Source organism: Acartia tonsa, chromosome 14 (genome assembly GCF_053477335.1).
Source record: "Acartia tonsa isolate MP-2025a chromosome 14, ASM5347733v1, whole genome shotgun sequence".
Taxonomy (NCBI): domain Eukaryota; kingdom Metazoa; phylum Arthropoda; class Copepoda; order Calanoida; family Acartiidae; genus Acartia; species Acartia tonsa.
Genome location: NC_137273.1, coordinates 10,149,244 through 10,170,159, shown reverse-complemented (window position 1 = coordinate 10,170,159; position 20,916 = coordinate 10,149,244). Strand labels below are relative to the sequence as shown.

General features: G+C 26.5%; 1 protein-coding gene and 1 long non-coding RNA gene across 2 annotated transcripts; both read right to left on the bottom strand.

Annotated features, from left to right (window-relative positions):
- Nucleotides 1–2,547: 2,547 nt before the first annotated feature.
- Nucleotides 2,548–11,722, bottom strand: LOC145306412 (uncharacterized). The gene is made up of 7 exons (XM_080148506.1): nucleotides 11,604–11,722; nucleotides 11,020–11,143; nucleotides 10,617–10,718; nucleotides 10,211–10,329; nucleotides 5,937–6,027; nucleotides 4,102–4,218; nucleotides 2,548–3,051 (listed from the first exon to the last, which is right to left on the bottom strand). Exons 1-7 carry the CDS (start codon nucleotides 11,720–11,722, stop codon nucleotides 3,016–3,018), a joined length of 708 nt encoding a protein of 235 aa, XP_080004632.1. The 3' UTR covers nucleotides 2,548–3,015.
- Nucleotides 11,723–11,853: 131 nt separating this feature from the next.
- Nucleotides 11,854–19,277, bottom strand: LOC145305989 (uncharacterized). The gene is made up of 2 exons (XR_013874860.1): nucleotides 18,096–19,277; nucleotides 11,854–12,277 (listed from the first exon to the last, which is right to left on the bottom strand). It is a non-coding gene; the product is annotated as an uncharacterized LOC145305989 (long non-coding RNA).
- Nucleotides 19,278–20,916: the final 1,639 nt, after the last annotated feature.

Sequence of the window (20,916 nt, the reverse complement as noted above, 5' to 3'; positions counted from 1 at the left end):
ATATAATTTGGTAAGCTAAAAATAAAGAAGGTTTTAATCAAAATAAAAACTTTCAACGGTAATCAAGTTTTATTTTATACACTGTAAAAAACATTTTCCTTAAAACATAAAGGTAAAGAAAATAAAAAAATGTCGGACACAGAACAACAAAATGATCCTTACTTTGCAGGTGCCAGACGAAGGAAGTTTAGTAATTGGTTTGTTAAAAATAAGGAAAAATATCTAGAAAGGCTACAAAAGTATAAAGATAACTTGGAAAATTCAAATGGAGAAAACTACAAAAGTATACGTGAAAACCATGTAGATTTTAATACAGAAACAATGGATTTATTGCGCAACAGAGAAGCAGAAAGTTATGTAACAAATTTTACAGAGCTTACTGATGATGTTTCACTTGGAAATCTCAGGGATGAAAGGGATAGAGAAATGAACTTTGAAAGAAGAAATTTTAATCAACATAGAGATAATTCTAATCAATTTAATTTTGATAGAGAAAATTTTAACACAAATGATCATGATAATAATCAACATCAAAATCAGTGGGGTGAATTTAGAGGTTTTAATTATAGACAAGAACAAAGATATCCAAAAAATGAAAGATATTTTGAAAGAAATGAAAGAAATTCTAGACAATCTAGAAAAGATAGTTTTCAAGAAAATAGAGATTCTTATTTAAATAAAAAATATATGGAAGATTTACAAAAGAAAATTGATAATCTAAATATGGAAATAAAATATTTAAAACGAAAACCGGCTAGAGGAGAAAAATTTGAGGCTAAAACAGTATATAGATCTGCGGAAAACAGGGATTCTAGCCCTGCGGGACTCTCGTTGACCCATGCAGCCGAAGCTGTGGAACTATTAGAGGAATATTTAGTATCAAATCAAGCAGAAAAACAAAAAATGAAACAAAATGTTATTAAACAATTATCAAAAATTGGTAAAATACAAACATTGGAAAATAAATATAACTCGTCAAAGTATTATAATTGTGATGATTTCACACCAAAATTTATAGATACAAGTCTAAGATATTACAATGTTGAGAAAGTTAGCGATAAGTTAAAAATTATAAAAAATCAACTCCTCTCACTGAAAAATGTAGGACTGATCGATTACATCGACCAGTTTGGTGAATTCGACTTTGATAGCTTTTCACAATTCGAATTCAATGCAGTTTTCCACAATTCTCTCCCAAGGGATACCAAAGATAGAATTGAATGCAAAAATATAAACCCAGCAAAATTGACTACCAAAGATTATCTTAACATTGTCAGTGACATTGTTAACAATGGACGTATAGCAAATCATAACATTGATTATATGCTTGAAACATTTAAAACATCCAAGAGAAACATAGAGGATATTTATGATGAGTATAGAAGGAAAATAAATAATTTACCTCCTAATGTTATGTCTGCTAGTGAGAAAGAAAGAAGAATACATTCTCAAATGATGAAATATCTACCAACTCAATTATTATCTATTTTAAGAATAGAAGAAGCTAAATTAGGTAGAAATCTTAATAGTGAAACACTCCATGATTTCATATTGCTTAATAGGGATCAAATAAACAAATATCTCAGATTTGTTAACAAAACTACAATGACAAAGAAAGTTCCAATAAAAAGGATAGATGAAAATGAACTAGAGGATGATAATACCACGGAAATAAATTATGAAATAGAGGAGGAGTATCTTACTGCAAGTAGTGATGAAGAAGATGAAGATTCCAATGTTTTAAAAGTAAAAAATGAGCCTAGGCCATTTAAAAAATGTAAAATATGTAAGAAAAACTATCATACTCAAGACGAGTGTATATTTAATCCCGATGAAAATAAAAGACAAAAAAATCAGCAAAAACTAAAAATTAGAAATTGTCTTAAATGTAAGGGCCAACATAAGGATAGTAACTGCGAAATATTTAAGAAACTATTGGTTTCTAAACCATGTGAAAGGTGCGAAGCGGCCGAAAAATATGAATACCACCATACCCCAGAAGAATGCCTAAAGGTCAATTTTTTAGAGAAAATAAAAAACAACCAATAAAAAATAAATTCAATGAAAAATGGTATAAAAAAGTTGAAAAATTAATTAATGATAAAAATGACTCAAAAAATAAATTAGAGCTAAAAAATGGTTGTTTTTCAGAAAAACTTATAGTTGGAAAAGTAAATGATAATAATTATAAAAAATTAGGCCAAAATTATGCTAATTATGAATTATATATTAATATGATAAAAAATGAAATAATGCACAAGTGTTTAAGTAAATTAATAGGGTATTTGAACCTTTTTAATTTAAAGTACAGGTGTTATCAATGTAAAAATTATGAAAATAAATTCAAATCTTTAGAATATTTAAATTTAATAAAAATTAAAAATGATAAACAAGGACAAAACCATCCATTAGTGTTGAATAAAATAAATGATTATCCAATGGAAAAAATAAAATGGATAAAAATAGAACCTGTTTGCGATGAAAATATAATCAAGAAAGACAATAATAAAATATCCTGTATCAATTTAATAAATAGAAAAAGAAAAATAGATTCAAATGTATATTTTAATCATAAATGTTCAAAATCAAACAATGAAAAATTCAATATGAATATTTGTAGCGAAGAAATTATTCAAACAAATAACAAGTACAATATTGTTAGAAATTACATAACAATGCATGGAAATAAAATAACAAGCAGCAATGTGTCAAAAAGCATAGAAGCGAAAATTGTTAAAAAAGAATATAAGGTAATTAAACCATCCAAACATTGGTATATAAACCATAATGTTTTCTATATAAAGCTAAATAAAACTAATAAAATTAAAGATACTTTCATTATTCAGATAAGGAAATATTTGGAAAGAGATATGAATTCAATAAAAAGAAAATTAAAGAGTTATAGTAACATTACTTTCTCTGTAAAAGATGTAGAAATAATGAAAAAAATAGATGAATTAAAACCAGATACGTGTAATTTGAAGGAAAAGGAAATTTTTCCAGCCAATAGTTGGATTACTTGGGAGTCAAACCTTCAATGTCCGAGTATACCTGAATTACAAAATAAAGTATTTAAGGATAATAAATTAAAACAATGGGGAAAAACTATTATAAATAAAACCAAGAGATATAAATGGGTTCAAGATATCAAAATTAAGTCAGAAAATACGGTAAATTATTTAAAAGAAATAGAAATTATGAAAAAATTTAAAAAATTTGTTGAAAATAGTGAAAGCCCAATTATAATTATGTGGATAATTATGATAGCAGTATTTATGATAAGTTCCATGGAGAAAAAGATAGATATTGTATTAAATCTAGGAACCTTTTGGATTTCATATATCTGTACCAAAAAGAGTATAAATTGGATACTATTAATATGGAATTGGCTGAAAAATAAAAGAAAAAATTATAAAACTATAAAAAAGAAGATAAAGTACAAAAAGATAAGATATCATAAGAATAAAAAGAATAAACGGAAATATTCAATGAATAGAGTGAAATTTAAAACAAAATTAGTAAAAATAGATAAAGCAAAAGAATTCTGTTTCCCAATATTTTATGAAGATACCAAGATAATCTTTGAGCTAGACACAGGTAGCGAATATAATATTGTTTCCAAGGATTTTATTCAGAATTATATCCCTGACTATGAAAAATATTACACTGGTCCAAATAACATTTCACTGACTGGAATAGAAAATAATAATCCAATAAATGTGATAGGAGTATATAAAATACCATTTAATTTACCAGGTTATGGAAATATTAATTTAACAATTCGAATATCAGATAATATTGATGATTTTTTTATACTGGGGAGACAATTTTTCAAAAGAGTTGGAGGTCTACTACAATACGATAAAGAAAATAAAACTGTAAAATTAGAATTTTCAATGAAAGGAACACCCAGCTTATTTTTTGGACAAAAATTACAGTTTAAACCTAGAGAAGAAAAATATCTTGTGGGAAAAATTATAAATGGTGAACCAATAAAAGATTATGTAATTAAAAATAATGTAAACTTGCCCGTGTATATAGAAAAAGATAAAATAGTGGAAGATAAAATGATATGTAGAGTAAAAAATAGATTGAATATACCTGTGCAGTGTGGCTTATCAGGGGCCTTTTTAATGCAGAATCTGGATCATCCTGCGAAGGACCATATCGGCGACGGTTCTCCTGATTTTGATTCTCCATTACAACAAACTTCATGGTCTAAAATAAAGAAAATTGTAAAATCAATGAAAGAAAAGATAATTAAAGATAAAAAAGATATAGATAAAGATGAAATGAGCCACTCTAATAGTAAAAATGAATTTATAGAAACTTTTAAAGAAAAAGTTGACCACTCTAGTGGTGTGGATATAACAAAATTATTAGAAATAAAAAATTTAACGGTGGAAGAAATAGCAGCTTTAATGAAAACTGGAAATGCTGACGGTAATTATCAAATAGCAGAATATTTGTATAATGAATCAATTTATTCAAGACATACATTTGATTGTGGGAGATTATCAGATAATATACCTAAATTAGATGTAGAAACAAAAAGTGAAATGGTAAAAAACACTAAACCATACAATTTGACACCTGAAGACCAAAATCATGTAACCAATTTTTTTAACTTATTATTAAAAAATAATTTAGTTGAAGTAGCGCCACCACATCAAAGTTTTGGAGCACCTATATTTACTGTAAAAACTAGAAATGATGGTACTGGTTTACCAAGGATAATAGCAGACATGAGGAATGCAAATTTAAGTATTAAACAATCTAAAGCTGCTACGCTCCCAGACTATAAACAATTATTGAATAAAATGATAACAAAATCCAAATATGTGTCATCTTTTGATTTAAAAAAATGCTACTATAGTATCCCCCTTTCGGAGAGGGCAAAAGAAACGGGGCTATTCAATGTTATACTCCCCCAAGGAGTATATAGATTTAATACAGCTATAACTGGGTTAAATTGTGTTCCTGCTTTTATTGTACAAACCTTCTTAAAATATTTACATTTAGATGAAAATGGAAGATTTAGCTACATAAAAGATATAATTGTCTTTATAGACGATATTATAATTTTCTCAGATGGTAATTTAGAGGATCATGTCTGTAAGGTAAAAAATGTTCTCAAAAGATTAAAGAAAATTGGGGTAAAGGTATCCCCAGAAAAGGCTAATACTTGTATAGATATTGACAACGGTGAAATAGAGCTACTTGGATATAAAATTAAAAACAGAAAATTTTGTATACCTGATAAAAAAATAAAAACTATTACAGAAATGACATATCCTGACTCATTAAAGAAACTACAAGTGTTTTTGGGAAAATTAAACTATTATAGAAATATATTTAGTTTAAAAATACATGAAGCGTTAAATAAATTATACAAAAAACTTTCACCATTTACCTTTGATGATGAATTAAAGAAAAACTTTGATATAATTAAAGAAAAGCTTAACACAGAAATTCAATCAATAGACACTATAGAATCTAATAGTGTAAATATCTTGTTTAGTGATAGCAGCTTCTATTCTACAGGAGGGGTGTTATTAAATTTAAATATGAATGAAGCCTGTAAAGATTTGGTACACAAAATAAAAAGCTTTGAGTTCACACCAGAAAATAAAAAGAAATTTTTAAAAGAAGGGGAAGATCTCCAAATACTAACATGTAAAGATAATTTTGTTGAAACTTTATTTGAAACAGCAAAAATTTTAAACTACAAAACACAAATTACAAATGATATACAAGCTTTTATGAATTTAGCTTTTATTTACTGTCAATTGACAGATTTTGAAGGGTTTTTTCCAATACGGGAAAATGAAACTGAAAAAATGGCATTAAAACGGCTTGAAGATAATTTATTTTGTAAGTCATACACAGAGATAGATAAAAAATACATGGAAGAAAAATTAGATGAATTTACATACCTCTTGGCAGGTTTTGCGAATCTCCTGGATGTCAGAATCCATATGTTTAACAACACCCATAACCTCGGTCTTAATGTGGGATCCCAGCTTTCTGAAATATTAATAATGTATAATTGTGAAGAAAACTTATACTATGGTATAAAAGTAATCAAATCAGAACGGTTCAAAATAACTACAATAAATTTTTCTCCAGATCTTATGAAAAAAATTGAATTAAAAACGTACTTCTTAAAAATAATAAAAGAAAACACCTACGAGCAAAACAAAAAGTTTATAAAAATTTTGGGGTATTTTTCCAAAGCAGTACCAAAAGGTACTGAAAAGCTAGGAATTGCTTTTCTAGAAATGTGGGCATTATATTTGTGTTTAATGCATTTTGAACCATATATTATTAACAGACCCACTTATATTTTGATAGACAGTAATGTAATTACCGCAGTCCTAAATAATAGTAAACTTATAAAGAAAACTACAAAATTAGATAACTTAAGTTCTAGAATTACATCTTGGTACAGCAATGATAATATCTATTTTATTCATTGTACAGATAAAGAAAATCTTGCTGACATCTTTTCAAGATTAACTGGAGAAAATGAAAATACTGGATTTAATGAAACATTTAAACCAGTATATAAAGATGAAATGTTAGAAATAGTATCATTGGAACAAAATTCTAGGATAAAAGAAAAATCTTATGATAAACCTTTAAAGCGAATGATAAGGAAAAAAGACATTTATCCAGCAAAAGAAGTAATAAAAAACATTCAAGAAGCCTTAAAATTGCCGGATCCAGGAAGACATATTATTAATAAATTAAATAACATTATGAACACGAAGGACTTTGTGAATTTACAGTTACAAGAAAAAAATTGTCCTAATCAAAATCCTATGGATCTGAAATTCATAGATAAGAAAATTTTGTTACCTACAAAACTAATTTTACCATTTATATGCCTATTTCATTATTCTTTAGGTCATATTGGTAAAAAGAAATTAAAAAATTATATATTTGATAATTATTATATAAATAATAAAAAATATGCCAATATGATATGTGAAAATTTGACAAATTCTTGTATGGGTTGTTTAACAAACAAACAATTAGTACATAAATATAAAGAGGGGTCTACATCTTTTATTAACAGTAAAAGGCCTAATGAAACCATTTATATTGATTTATTGGAGTTTCCAATAATAGAAAGCCATTTAAAAAAGAAATCAAAATTACCCAGCGCAATTCTGGTAATTAAATGCGTGTATAGTAATTATATTTCATTATATGTAATAAATGAAAAGAAAGATTATGCTATAAGAAATTGCCTCACAAACCATTTTTGTACTTATGATTTACCTATGTATTTAGTAAGTGATAATGCCCAACTATTTAAATCTAAACTAATAAAAACATATTTATCAAATTTAAATATAAAAATGGTAGAGAGCTCTGCTTTAAAATCTAAAGTTAGGGGCTTTGTGGAGATAGCGGTGAAAAGAATTAACTATCTTTTACGGGTAGTTAGAGAAAATAAAAAATACTTGGACGTCCATCATATTATCTCTATAATAGCATATATGCTGAATCATACACCTTATGGAAACAGTAAGTTAACCCCATACAACATTATGTTTTTATCAGTAAAAAATTTGGATGGTAATATAAGACAGCCAGGAGAATATTTGTTTGATTATAAACTTAAAGTAAATTCTGATCTAGAAGAAAAATTAAAAAGTTACCATAAAGAATTTTTAAATATGGTAAAAGAATGTAGAAATAGAATTATCAAAGAAAAACAGAAGGTAATATTAAAGAAAAACAAGAATAGACTTGACCACAAATTTAAAATAAATGACTATGTCATTATTAAGTTAAATGACAGTGGTTATGGTGCAAAATATAGACCAATTTTTGGAACTATTCTGTATAAAGTTATAAAAACAAAGAAATATGTTTTACTTTTAGAATCAACAGTAAGTAATCAAATTATAACTAGGCATATAGCGGATGTAAAGTTAATTAATTTTGAAAAAATTGCAGAATTAAACCTCCCAAATTATATAGCTGAGATGTTTGGAGGCATTAATTTAAGTAATTTAAGCAATATTTTTGATATACCTAATATGGAATCAAAAAGATCAAGAATAAAAACGAAAATTAAAGAAACAGAAGAAAAATTTGACAATATAGAAAGTGAATCAGATGAAGAAATCTTTATACAAAAAGATGAAAATGATAATCTGTCGGATATTCAAGAAGAACCCTATTTAGAAGCTTTGGATGAAACACTATAACAAGCCATTTAAATTTCAAGTGAAAAATAAAATCGATTTCCATATTAAAATAGCTAAATATGTGAAAAAATAATGAAAATTTCTAAAAAAGTAATTTTTATGATAATTAAATAAATAAAATAATAAATTAAAAGGTAAAAATTTGAATGTATGGTAATTAAAAAGTATTAAAACAGAAAAGAACACTTGTGGAAAAAAAATTAGGAAATTGAACGTACGTATAATTGCGTGTTAATGCTTTAAAATGATAATCATCAGACCATAAAAAAAAGGACACCTGTAAAGTGGACCTAATAGTAATTAGGGGTAATTAAATAAAAAATGTACACTAGTTGATAAAATGATTAATAAAACACTTGAAAAGGTAGATGATTCATAAAAATTTGAAAAGTTTTGAGGTCATAAAATAAACAATTAAAAGATATATGATTCATAAAAATTTAAAAACACTTGAAAAAGTATATGATTCATAAAAATTTAAGAAAATTTTGAGGTCATATGATTAATTAAACAAAATTATATTTTAAATGTGTAAAGTTACCAATTATAGTTTTGAAATAGGAGATATTTGCTGATTATTTTGAATAGTCTAATCTAAAAATAGTCTAAAATTTGAACCTAAAATGTATGGCTAAAAAAGATATACAAACAATTATGCGGTAATTAAAAAGACAATCATTTCTTCTAAAAAAATTAAAAATTGTACATAAAGAACCATAGAGTAGGTTTTGTGTGTAAAATGATATTAAAAATGAGGTTTCATAAAAGTGAAATAAAATCGAAAATTTTTCATGAAAACAATAAAATTGGTTAGAAGGAAAAAAAATGTTTAAAAAATGAAGTGTCCTATATATTATAAATAAAATAGGGTCAGGAAAATTAAAGTGGGGTCTCTAATTAAAGAAAAGGACACTCTTTTAGTAAAATACAAGTGCAAAATAATTTGCTTTGAATTAAAACAAATGTTGGGAAAAGATATAAAGATAAAAATAAAAGGTCAAAACGTTACATACATAACACCACGAAAACTAAAAAACAACACCCCCCCAACTAACGGAAAATTTAAAGATAAAAAATTATAAATAACAAATAAATAAAACCAAAAACACCCCCCCACTAAATTATTCATTTTAAAATGATTGTTTAAGAAAACATTAAATGAAAGAATGTCCTTTTATAGATTAACTTTTTAAAAAGGACACTTATAAAGGAAAATTTATAAGTAAAATAATGTGGTTTATAAAACATGATAAAAAATAACTTAGGTTATAAAAATGAAAGATTTGTAAATTAATTTTCATAGAAATAATGTGGTTTATGGAATATAATAAAAAATAACTTAAGTTATAAATATGAAAGACTTGTGAATTATTCTTCATAAAAAATAATGTAGTTTATGAGATATGATAACTTAGGTGATATAAATTGGTTAAAATAAAGTTAAAAATAAGCTAGAAAGTCAAAAGAAAAAAGAGACTGTCCTTTTACAAATTATGCTTTAAAAAGGGACACTCGGTCAGTTGATATATCAATTTAAAATGAATATTGTTAAAAAAATCATTAAATAGATTATTAACAAAAAATAGCAAAAGAAATGTAAAAATCTGTTTAAAATTGAAATAATAAATAACGGAAAAAACTTTAGAAAAACAAAGATAAGACGGTTCTTTTAAATAGAACATCTTTTTAAAACAAACATAAGACTGTTCTTTTATAAAACATCTTTTAAAACTGGACAAAAAATTGTCAACCCAAAGTAAAGTAGCTAGGTATGACATTAGTTCATTAAAAATACTCAAAAAGCAAACATATCTCAAAATTAAAACAGTTAATCTCAGTTACAGTTTTACAAGAATTCTTGGTTTAATTTATTTTGAAATGTGAAATAAATTAAAATTATAATTTAATGTGAAAATTTCAGAGAAGAAAATGGATCCAGGGAGAGATAGAGACAGGAAAAGATATGATAGGTAAAAAATTATTACTTGAATTCCTCTTCATTAGATGGGTTTTTTTCTGTAGCACGCTTTCTGTCGCAGTAATCTTTCAAAGTTTTATGTATCCACCTAAAGAAAGTCACCAGATAGACTAGTGGAACGATAACCTAAACAAAAAAAGTCTATGGGCTCAAAGATATCCCTCAAAAGAACAAATTAAAATGATAAACGTTCAAGAAATGTCTTTATTTACCATAGCAAATTTTTCTTTGAATTAATTGATTTACGGTAACATTAATTCGAAGCTAGTTAAAGTTATGAAGTATATGATAAAAGTAACTTTAATTAGATTACCCTTATTAAGTCAAGGGTAATAACACTTTTAAAATGAAAAGTAATAATGGTAAACTCATTTTAAAAGGGGTAATTTTATATGGGGTTCATGTAAAGTTACCTGCAAAACCATAACACAGGAATAACAAATAAGTAGGTAGCGAAGAATAGCTACGTTGATACCCAATAACTGCGTACACAAAGTTGAGACAAGTGTTCCATCCTAGAAAGAAAATTTTTCTTCAGAATTTAATTTTACACATTGTATTAAAAATTCTTACGCTTATGGTATTAAAAAATGCTCAATTTTCAGTGATATTTTTAATTAAATACTCAAAAGAAATGTTAATACTCAAATCTCCTGTGATTATAAAATACTCATTGAACTTTTTCTCAAGATTTTTTGTCAAGCTAATTAATGCCATACCTTAATTTATGAAAGTTAACTTTAATGAAAGATATTTATTATTGATAATTAAAACTATATAAGAAAATAAGATAAGTTAGTATGAATGATAACTCACGTCAGTATTCAATAAGTTTATTAAACCCAACTGAATCTTGTGTTGAGATAGTAATGGGTTCTTCTCCCAAAACCTAGCGAGAGCGTCGTCGATAATGTGGGGCTGCTGTAAGGTGTAGTTGACCCTAAACAAAGATATAACATTTATGAAAATTCTTTTTAATTCTTTAAGATAAAATTTTGATTAAACTAGGATAATGAATTAAATTAGTAAAAGTAAAAGTTTATAATTTACATAATGCTATATTAAGGGGAAAAATTTTCCAATGATAATCAACAAAATTTTCTAAATGCTTAAAATTTTCTAGATACTTAGATTTAAGTTTTCCAATGATAATCTGTAAAAATTTTCTAGATACTTATATTTGAATTTTCCAATGATAATCAACAAAATTTTCTAAATGCTTAAAATTTTCTAAATGCTTAAAATTTTCCAATGATAATCCACCAAATTTTCTAAATGCTTAGATTAAATCTTCCAATGATAATCTACGAAATTTTTTTACGCTTAGATTTAAATTTTTCCAATGATAATCAACAAAATTTTCTAAATGCCTAGCTTAAAATTTTATTATGATAACTTACATCATATTATACACAAATTCTTGTATATTCTCTTGAACTAAATTAACATCAACAGTGGACACAGTTAGTTCTTCTAACATTTCATTTTTATAAACTTGTAGCTGCGGGCCGCAGGCCATTTCACAGATATTGTTACGACTAATGTTAAACATTTTCACAAGGAAAGTAAACTTTCAACTAAAATACCTGAATAAAGTAAGATGATACTACTTGATACTACTTGATACATTTTTCTGTTGACATGCAAAAATTCTGAAATTAAAAATATACGTAGTTTATATGTTATAATTAAAAAGATAAAAAGCGAAAATAATATGACAAGATATTTTTTAGACAAAACTTTAATTTTAAAATATTATGAGGATAAAATTAAATTGAAAGTTTAAGAATATATTATAATAAAGATAAAATTGGGAAAGTAAAAGTATAAAATGATGAAAATGTTGTTATGGATTTTGAAAGTATTAAAAAATTATTGCTAAAAATTAAGTGGAAAATTTGTTGGAAAAATTAGACGTGTAAAATGTTATTTTCAGGGGAAGATATAATAATGGAAGGTACAGGGGTGGATACATCAGGATTTAAATTTGTGGAAAGTTGGGAAAGATCCATTTGTACTTCTTTTAAAACCTTAAAATGCTTCTTGTTCATCAAAAGTCTCTTGAATAGCAAACCTAAAAATAATTAAAATTATTATATTTTTTTTTAGGAATGGAAGTCAGTCCAGGGATGAAGATAGAGGCGTTAAACGCTACAACCAAGGATTGAGGGACAAGCCATATGAAAAGAAAAGATCAAAAAATGATAATAGAGAATCATCAAATGACTCCATTGAAGAAGTTGCTGTAAAGCTAAAGAAAACTGGTTATACCCAGGGTGAAATAAAAAATATTCTGGGCGCTGCCAAGATATTCCTGTCATCAAAAAATGTGGAAATAAAAACAATGCTAGGACAACAAACACAAACCTTTGACAAAAAAGTATCTGAAAAGGAATGGAAAAGTATGGATAAGAAAGTAATGGAAATGATAGTTAAGGAACTCAATGAAAATGACTCAAGAAAGACAAAGTTTGTTATCATTGATATTGACATTTTCTCATGCTTTAGCAGCGATAGTTATGATAAAAATCTAGAGGTGTACATTGGGAAGATGAGTGAGATGATAATGTCAAATGTGAAATTTGAAGAACCACCAACCATCTTGATCATGAGTTTTCCTGGCAACTCCATGGAAGATATCCACCTGCGCGATAAAAATTTGTTCCAACTAATAGAAGGAGTAAAGGAATACTTAAGACATGTAGGGAAGCAGATAAATATTGAGTATATGAGCCATATTAGAAGTTCAATTGTAATGTCTGTACTACGTAGAAACAATCTGAATGAAAACACCAATACATATCCCCAATATGTAAACAATCTAAAAGCCAGGAATACCAACAAGGCAGACATACCTATCTTCTTTGTTTACAACCTTGAAAACACACAAAAGTATTACTTCCAAGCCAGGTGTGTTGTGGAGTATATGGAAACCGGTCATTTCATCACTGCTCTGGCAATTCTGTTAAACAATTGTGATGATATATTTGTTAGACAAAGGAAAGTTGAATACAATGAAAGAATATTTGGTACAACAAATAATACTGAGGAAGATAAGAAAGGATTCAAACCTGCAAATGAAAGAAGTGATCTAAGATTGAAATATCATGAAAACAAAGTTGCTCTTCTAAAAGATAAAAAAACACAAGCGGAACTTGAACTGGAAGAGTTAAAGAAAACAACAAAGAGTAAGAATCTAACTGAACTGACCAACAAACTCAAGAGGATTGAAAATAAAAGCCACGAGCTGCCAGAGAATGTCAAGCAGCTGCAAAAGTACATTTCAACCTTGGAAATAAAAATAAAAAACCTCCAAAATGAAATATTGAAAGAAGATGATCAAGACAACAAGATACTGCTGGAAATTAGATGTAAAAAAGCACAGAAGGAAATGAAAGAGGAAGAACATAAACTTAACCTTCAAAAAGAAGAAAGTGAAAAAGAATATGAAGACGACAATGCAAAAAGAATCAAAATTATAAAGGAGAAAATAGAAAAAGAAAAAGCAGAAATTGCAAAAGATGACAAAAAAGTTGAAAGTGAATTTGAAAAGGAGAAGATAAGACAGCTACAAAACATCAATAATAAGTGCCAATCTAACACTGGACTGCTGGAAGATATTGTCAAATTTTGTCAAGAGATAGAAAAAAATCAAACTAAAATGACAACAGAAATGACCACAAATGATTCCCTTGAGAAAGAAGTCCAAGAATTAGCTTGGAAAAATGGTAATTTGACAGATGAACTTAATGCCACGCTTGAAGAATTGGAAAAAGTAAAGAAAGAAAAAATGGAAAATGAAAAAAGATGGGAGGAGTTACGCGAAGACTACAGGCGAAGCCAAGAGCATTTGATAGAAATGCGCTCTGACATAACAACAAAAGAACAAGAAGTCAGTCAACTAACCAAGCAATTAGAAGCTAATAAAATCCTTGATATGGAAACATTTACCATTGGAAATGATGAAGATGAAGAAATGGAGGAAGGAAAAAATGAGATGGATGAAGAAATGGAGGAAGGAAAAAATTGAATGACGTCACAGGCAAAAACACAAGTGTAAATAAGTGTATATATTATAATAAAAGTAACACAAAATTGCCAGTTAGTTTTAAACTAGTAAATATAAAGCATTGGAAAATATTCTAAAGTAAAACATTTGCTAGTTATATTTGAGAATCAAACTTTTGATAAAGTATTTTTAAAGTTTTATGATAACATTAAAGTCCAAATTTTTTTATTTTAAGAATCAAACTTTTGGTAAAGTATTTGTAAAGTTTATGATAACATTAAAATTCAATTTTTAAAGAAAAAAGATTTATAAAGATAATATTGAAGGTGCTTAACTAGATTAAGTCTTCAAAAAGATAATACTTGTTCCCTATTTAAAGATATATGCAAATTATTACTTAAGAATCAAATTGTAAGGTTTCGTGATAATTTTAATGTTCAATCTTTAAAAAAAGTATATAAAGATAATATTGACAAAGTGTTTGTAAAGTTTTATGATAATAAGGATAATATTGAAGATACTTAATTGGATTAAATCTTCAAAAAGATAATACTTGTTTTCTATTTAAAGCTATTTAAAATTTCAAATTAAATGAAGTTTTAAAATGATAACCCTGTAAAATATTCAAAAGATAACCCTGTAAAATATTTGAAAATTACTTGTGAAATTATAATATTTGGTAAAAGTATTTAAAGTTTAAACAAAGATAATTTAAAGTTAAAACTAACGTTTTCTTTAAAAAGATAGTTAAATAAAACATTTTAGCGATAATTTAAAGTTAAAATTTTGTTAAGTATGATATAATAACACTGGATAAAAGGATATGTAAGTTCAAATGTTTTAAAAATAAGATTTTTCTTATTATTAGAAAAAACGAAGTAAAGATAATAAAAATTTAAAGTCTTAAAAACAAAAATATTCTTGATATTAAATGATAAAATTGTTGTATTTGTAAAGTGTAATAGATCAAGTAAAGTATAATACTCTAACATAAAGATAATACTACGATAATTTTTTGATTTCAGATCAAAATGAAAGTAATAAGATGGTTAATGATAATTTTGGTCACAATTGTAAACACTAGAAAAGGAGAAGAGGAAACCATCATATATGGCACATCCCACTTTGAGGTGAGCGAAAAGTTAAAAGATAATTTTAGAAAACCAGAAAAGATAAAAATAGAAATATTGGGCATAAAGGAACTTAAAAATTTAGAATTGCAATTGGAAAAAAATCCCTTTTTGTCTATATTAAGAGGGGAACCAAATGTATTTGACAAATGGAATGAAATCAAACAAAAACTTGGGGGTTTCAATACAAATGATAATGTGGAAAATGATAATACATGTTATATAACAAACTTGATAGACGCAATGACATATATATTAAGCACTATTCCAAGGACAAAAAGATCAGTAGATAATATTGATGGACTTAGTGACGAAGAAATCGAAAATTTGTTTATAGAAATACAAAATAAAATTAAAACAGATCATAGAGAAATATATGACGAAAGCCAAATTTTGATTCAACAGGTTATTGATGCACAGACTACAACACAAGCACAAATAAAATTTCATAATTTTAGAAGATATTTAATGTGTCAAGTAAATGATAAAAAGAAAGAGTTATTGCTAATTATTGGCTATAATTTAATGAAAGATACACAGCTAAAAACTCCAATGGAACTAAAAAATATGTATAAATCTTCTTTAAATGAATTACGTATTAAGATTACTAATTTGCTTAATATTTTAGGAAAACAGTTAAGCCACCCTGAAGAAAATGAAAACGAAAATTGCAACGATGGAGGGGAGCAACCTGAAAATGGAGAAAATGATAATACAAACGATAATAACCAAGAGGATGAGAATAATGATAATCAAAATGGTGAAAGTGATCATGATACTGACTCTAATGATAATAATGATAATAGCCAAGGAAATACTAACTCTAATGATAACCTTGATAATAATTCAGACGACAATAATTCAGAGGATCAAAATGGTGATAACCTTGATAATAATTCAGATGACAATAATTCAGAGGATCAAAATGGTAATAACCTTGACAATAACTCAGAGAATCAAAATGGTAATAACCCTGAAAATAACTCTGAAAATAATTCTGAAAATAACTCTGAAAATAATTCTGAAAATAATTCTGAAAATAATTCTGATAATCAGAATGGTGGAAACAATAACGACAACGATAACAATCAGAATGGTGGAAACAACAACGATAATGACAACGATAACAGTGATAATAGTACCACCAATAATAATTCTAATCAAAGTGAAAATGAAAATGACAATGATAGCTATAGTGAAAACACAAATAAAGAAAGCATTTTGCACTTTTATAATAATATTCGCAAGATGATCGTATCAATTAATTTAGAAGCTAATGGAAAAGCTGGAAATACATTAAATGAACTAATCAACAAAATAGATCAACAACTGTCAGTTATGAAGAATGATATATCAAACAACTTCGGAGAAAAATTTAATGAAAGTCTTGAAGAAATTTATAAACTACTTCAAAGCAGCTTCAACATATTAATAAACACCCTAAGTGATGAAGAAAAAAGAAAACTGGAAGAGCTGGATACAATTACAGGTGAAGACAGTAACATTAAAATTAACATCAGCCTTAAAATATTATCAATGGTTGAAACAATAAAAAGTATGGTGCAGTTATTAAATTTAACCTTTAAATCTTATCAATTAAATAGTCTAGATGATAGCTTTCTTACTAATAGGGATGATAATATTAACGAAAGGAGTGTTGATAATGATGTATGCCACTCAACCCCTAATAAATGCACTAGCGATGGTATCCAAATATCAGTTATGAAAGATAAACTAAAAAAGATCTTAATGTTAGATGACATTAGTGAAATTAAAATAGATAATAAAAAGGGCAGTTCTGAAATCTATGAAGAAGTTATTGAATTAATTTCTTTCAAGGACTACCTCACTAAAATCTCTAATTTTGAGAAAAGTAAATATAATTTTTCATCTCAGAAAAAACAATTTAATGTAGAAGGCTTAAAGGAAATATTAGAAGATGAAAGAAAAAATCACAGTATTATGGAAACATTAATTCAAATTATAAATTATCTTTTAGAGCTAGAAGAAAAATTAAAAAATTCAGAAATAGCAGTTTTAGATAAAAAATTATTTGCAGAATGTAAAATTATGGGTAGTTTTAAAAGCTTAGTTGTATCAAACAATACAATTTTTGGTTTTAAAAAGAAAATATCGCCTGCTTATAAAGTTATACCAGTGCCATTTTGCTTCGATAAAAAATGTCTTATTCTAGATGCAAAAAATTATGTTATAGACAATAAGGGAATATGTGAAGGCCAGATAATTGAAGATAAAAACTATTGTCTAAATGAAATTATAGATATTCCGTGTAAGCAAGAAAAGAAAAATACAGAAAAATGCCAATTTAAAAAAGCTAAAAAAGGTCAAACTATTATTTTGTGGAATAGGGAATATAAATGTGAAAGTATATGTACTTTTAGAAAAGACGGGGTAATTACAGAACAATCTTTTATAACAAATAAAGATTTCAATAATAACTTCTCAGAAGACAAAACAATTTTTGAAAGATTTGCTTCAGAAAATATATATATACAAATCTCATTATACATGGCAAATTTGATTCTAGGGTATATTGTTCTTAGTATATTTAAAAGAATTATGAGAAAATGTATAAAATTGTGTCACAAAAAAAGGAAAAGAAAAGATAATATAGAAATGATAGTTGTAAATGAAGAAAATAGGCCTATGGTTAGACCAGCTAGAAACCAAAGGCGTATTCAGTTTAATCCCACAGCACCATAACTCATATATAAATTAATTTTAGATAATACCTGTGAGACACAATAAGAAAAGGTTCAGCAGGATGCTGAAAATTAAAGATGCCCACAGTATAGCGCCAGAGAAATTAATGGAGGGAAGATCCATCTCATCCAGGTACGGTATTTTATCCTAAATAAAAAATGAAAAAGATAATTTTATGATAATCCTGGGGAGAAATATTAGAATGATAATTTTAGCACGATAATTTAAATAGAAAGATAAAAAGGTTAAAGAAAAATTATGCGAAAAAATGCCTAAAGAAAACTTTAAAATATTCAATTTAAAAGTGTAAACTAAATGATAGTTGAAAAATTCATTAAAATAAAATTCTGTTTACTTTTAAGGTCTCCAAAGATATGTCAACAGACCCTGACAAGAATGAAATGGCGCTGACAGGTTCATTAACCAGAAACTTAAACGCCTGCGCCACAGTAAACACAGACATGAGTTTAGTAAATTGAAGGTAAACAGTATGACTACAACTCATTTTTGGAAAATATCTATAAAAAGTATTAAAAAGATATTACTTTTCTTGGAAAATTTATGATAACCATGCAAAGTTATTGAAAGTTTAAAAGATAATTTTATGCAAAGTTATTGAAAGTTTAAAAGATAATTTTATGCAAAGTTATTGGAAGTTTAAAAAGATAATTTTATGCAAAGTTATTTTAAAAGATAATTTTATAAAAATTGAAAGTAATAATGATAAATTCTAGTAGACGTGTATGATCACTGGCCACTGTAAAACTAATTATTATAACATTGTAGGAAATTGGGTGGAAACCAGTAACAACAAAAAACCTGAAATTAAAGAAGCCAAAACTAACAAGGATAAAGAGATATTTAAATTGATTTCTTATTTAATTTTTCATTGCAAATTAAATGTAAAAGTAGTGGTTTATTTTCCTTGTTATAGAAAATAGAAAATTTTATTATTAAAGAAATTTTTACAATTTATGTTAAGGTCTCCTCAAAAGTTTTCAGTAAAATTTTTATGAAAAGTAACAAGTAAATTAAGATTTTTTTTTATTGTTGAAAAGTAAAATTACAGAAGAAAATTTTTCCATTTCAATCATTTGAATATTATGAATAAGCAAATTAAAATATTTTTATCTTTTGATTAACAATTAGAACTTAAAAAATTTTTTATATATATCGCTTTTGGAATTATTATTGATACAAAAAAAAAAAGAAAAAAACATTAAAGGGAAATCACTTATACCTGCCTGATGAGTCAACCAGTTGTTCCGGATACGAGTTCAACAAACAAGAGCAGAGAATTCACCCATCTGCTGAGACAATATGCACATCCTTCTCTCCCTGAAAAATGGAGAAATGTATTCATTGGATATTTGGAATATCAGGAGCTGATGATCCGCAACCACACATCCAGCCAGGAGTGCCTACAATTAGAATTACTGAAATAACAGCTGCCATCAGATGAATCCCTTATTAATCATTTTAATATTTCCAAAATGTGTTAAAATGTCTACAATTTTGAGTTCTAAAATACAAGCAAAAATTCCTTTTTTCTTTAAATAAAGCAAAACTACAGTATGATTTTGAAATTTTTTTAGTAAACAATTAAAAAGGTAATTTTTTTATTTTTTTACATTCAAATATTCAAACTTATTCAAAATTTTTTTTATCAAACAGTCTAAATTAAAATTTTGTTTTACCTAATTAAAAGAAATTTTTAGCTTTTTGAGGGCAGACTGTAACACCTTTTAAGTAAAAGTAATAAAATTTAAGTATTAAAATTGTAGATAATTGATGTGAACTAAATAAATTTTAATCTCTATGACGTACATAATAGATATTACCACACTTGTAAAAATGTGATGTATTATTGTAATATTTTTGTATTTGGGGAGTTAGATTATAACCATAAAACAGATTACACTGAAATATAATATAGAAGAAAATTATTTGTGTTACCTTCATTAGCGGACTATATTACAACTTGAAATTAGCCTAATAATGTATAGATGTCGGAGAGATAGGTTTGAATGAGTCTTGTCATAACGTAGGCTCTTAGCATTTTGAGTCTCTGTATTTGAAGGAGCAGAGAGGGTCTAGAAAAACAGCTTTGATCCATTCTCACGTTTTAAATCTGAAAATAAATAGCCTAATACCAGCATAGGACCAAAGCAAAGCTTAATTTAGATAGAGAAAATAATCGGTTAAGGAGTTTAGTAAAGTTTAGTTTAAGGTCTAAAGATTCAGATAAAAACTCTACAATTCTTTAAATAATATGATTGTCCTATCCCCATTATCCCTGAAAATCACTAAATTTGGATGTGACACAAAGATCAAAGTCTTGGAAATCCAGGGAATGAAGGGATAGCACAATGGATAATAATTAAATCTTTCCTCAAAATCGTAATGTGTGATAGTCTGTAAAAGGTAGTTCATATTTTTTGGAAGAATTTGAGTAATGTATGTAGATTAATTTTAACACTATTGTCTGCTCCCATCCTGCCTGGAAATGAAAGTTTGACCAAGCCATCAATCATAGAGGCCATCCAAATTAGTTTAGATGTCTATCTATCTACATACATGTCTATTTACCAAATATTCACCTATCTATTACTTTATCGAGTCGCCTAAAGGTCCTTTATTTTTTCCCGTCCTAAACCCCGAACAAGCATAATATGCAAATCTAAATTTTTAAAATAGCAGCTTTATTATTCATTTAGGAGGATTTTACAATAAATATGAAATGTAGATGCCTCCTTTGTAATCTTTTATTAATCAGCACCAATAAAGCACAAGATCTCAAAAACACCATTTGGGGGAAATACTGGTGAACAAAAATAATATGCAAATCCA

Bases quoted from the DNA above. Each gene is read 5' to 3' on its own strand.
- LOC145306412 (XM_080148506.1), bottom strand. From the start codon at position 11,722: ATGGCCTGCGGCCCGCAGCTACAAGTTTATAAAAATGAAATGTTAGAA. The intron at 10,330-10,616 runs GTAACTTTACAT...TTTTTTGTTTAG, and splicing joins CCTGTGTTATGGTTTTGCAG to GTTATCGTTCCACTAGTCTA. The intron at 3,052-4,101 runs GTATATTCAATC...TTTGTAATTCAG, and splicing joins TGATAAGCCACACTGCACAG to GTATACTCGGACATTGAAGG.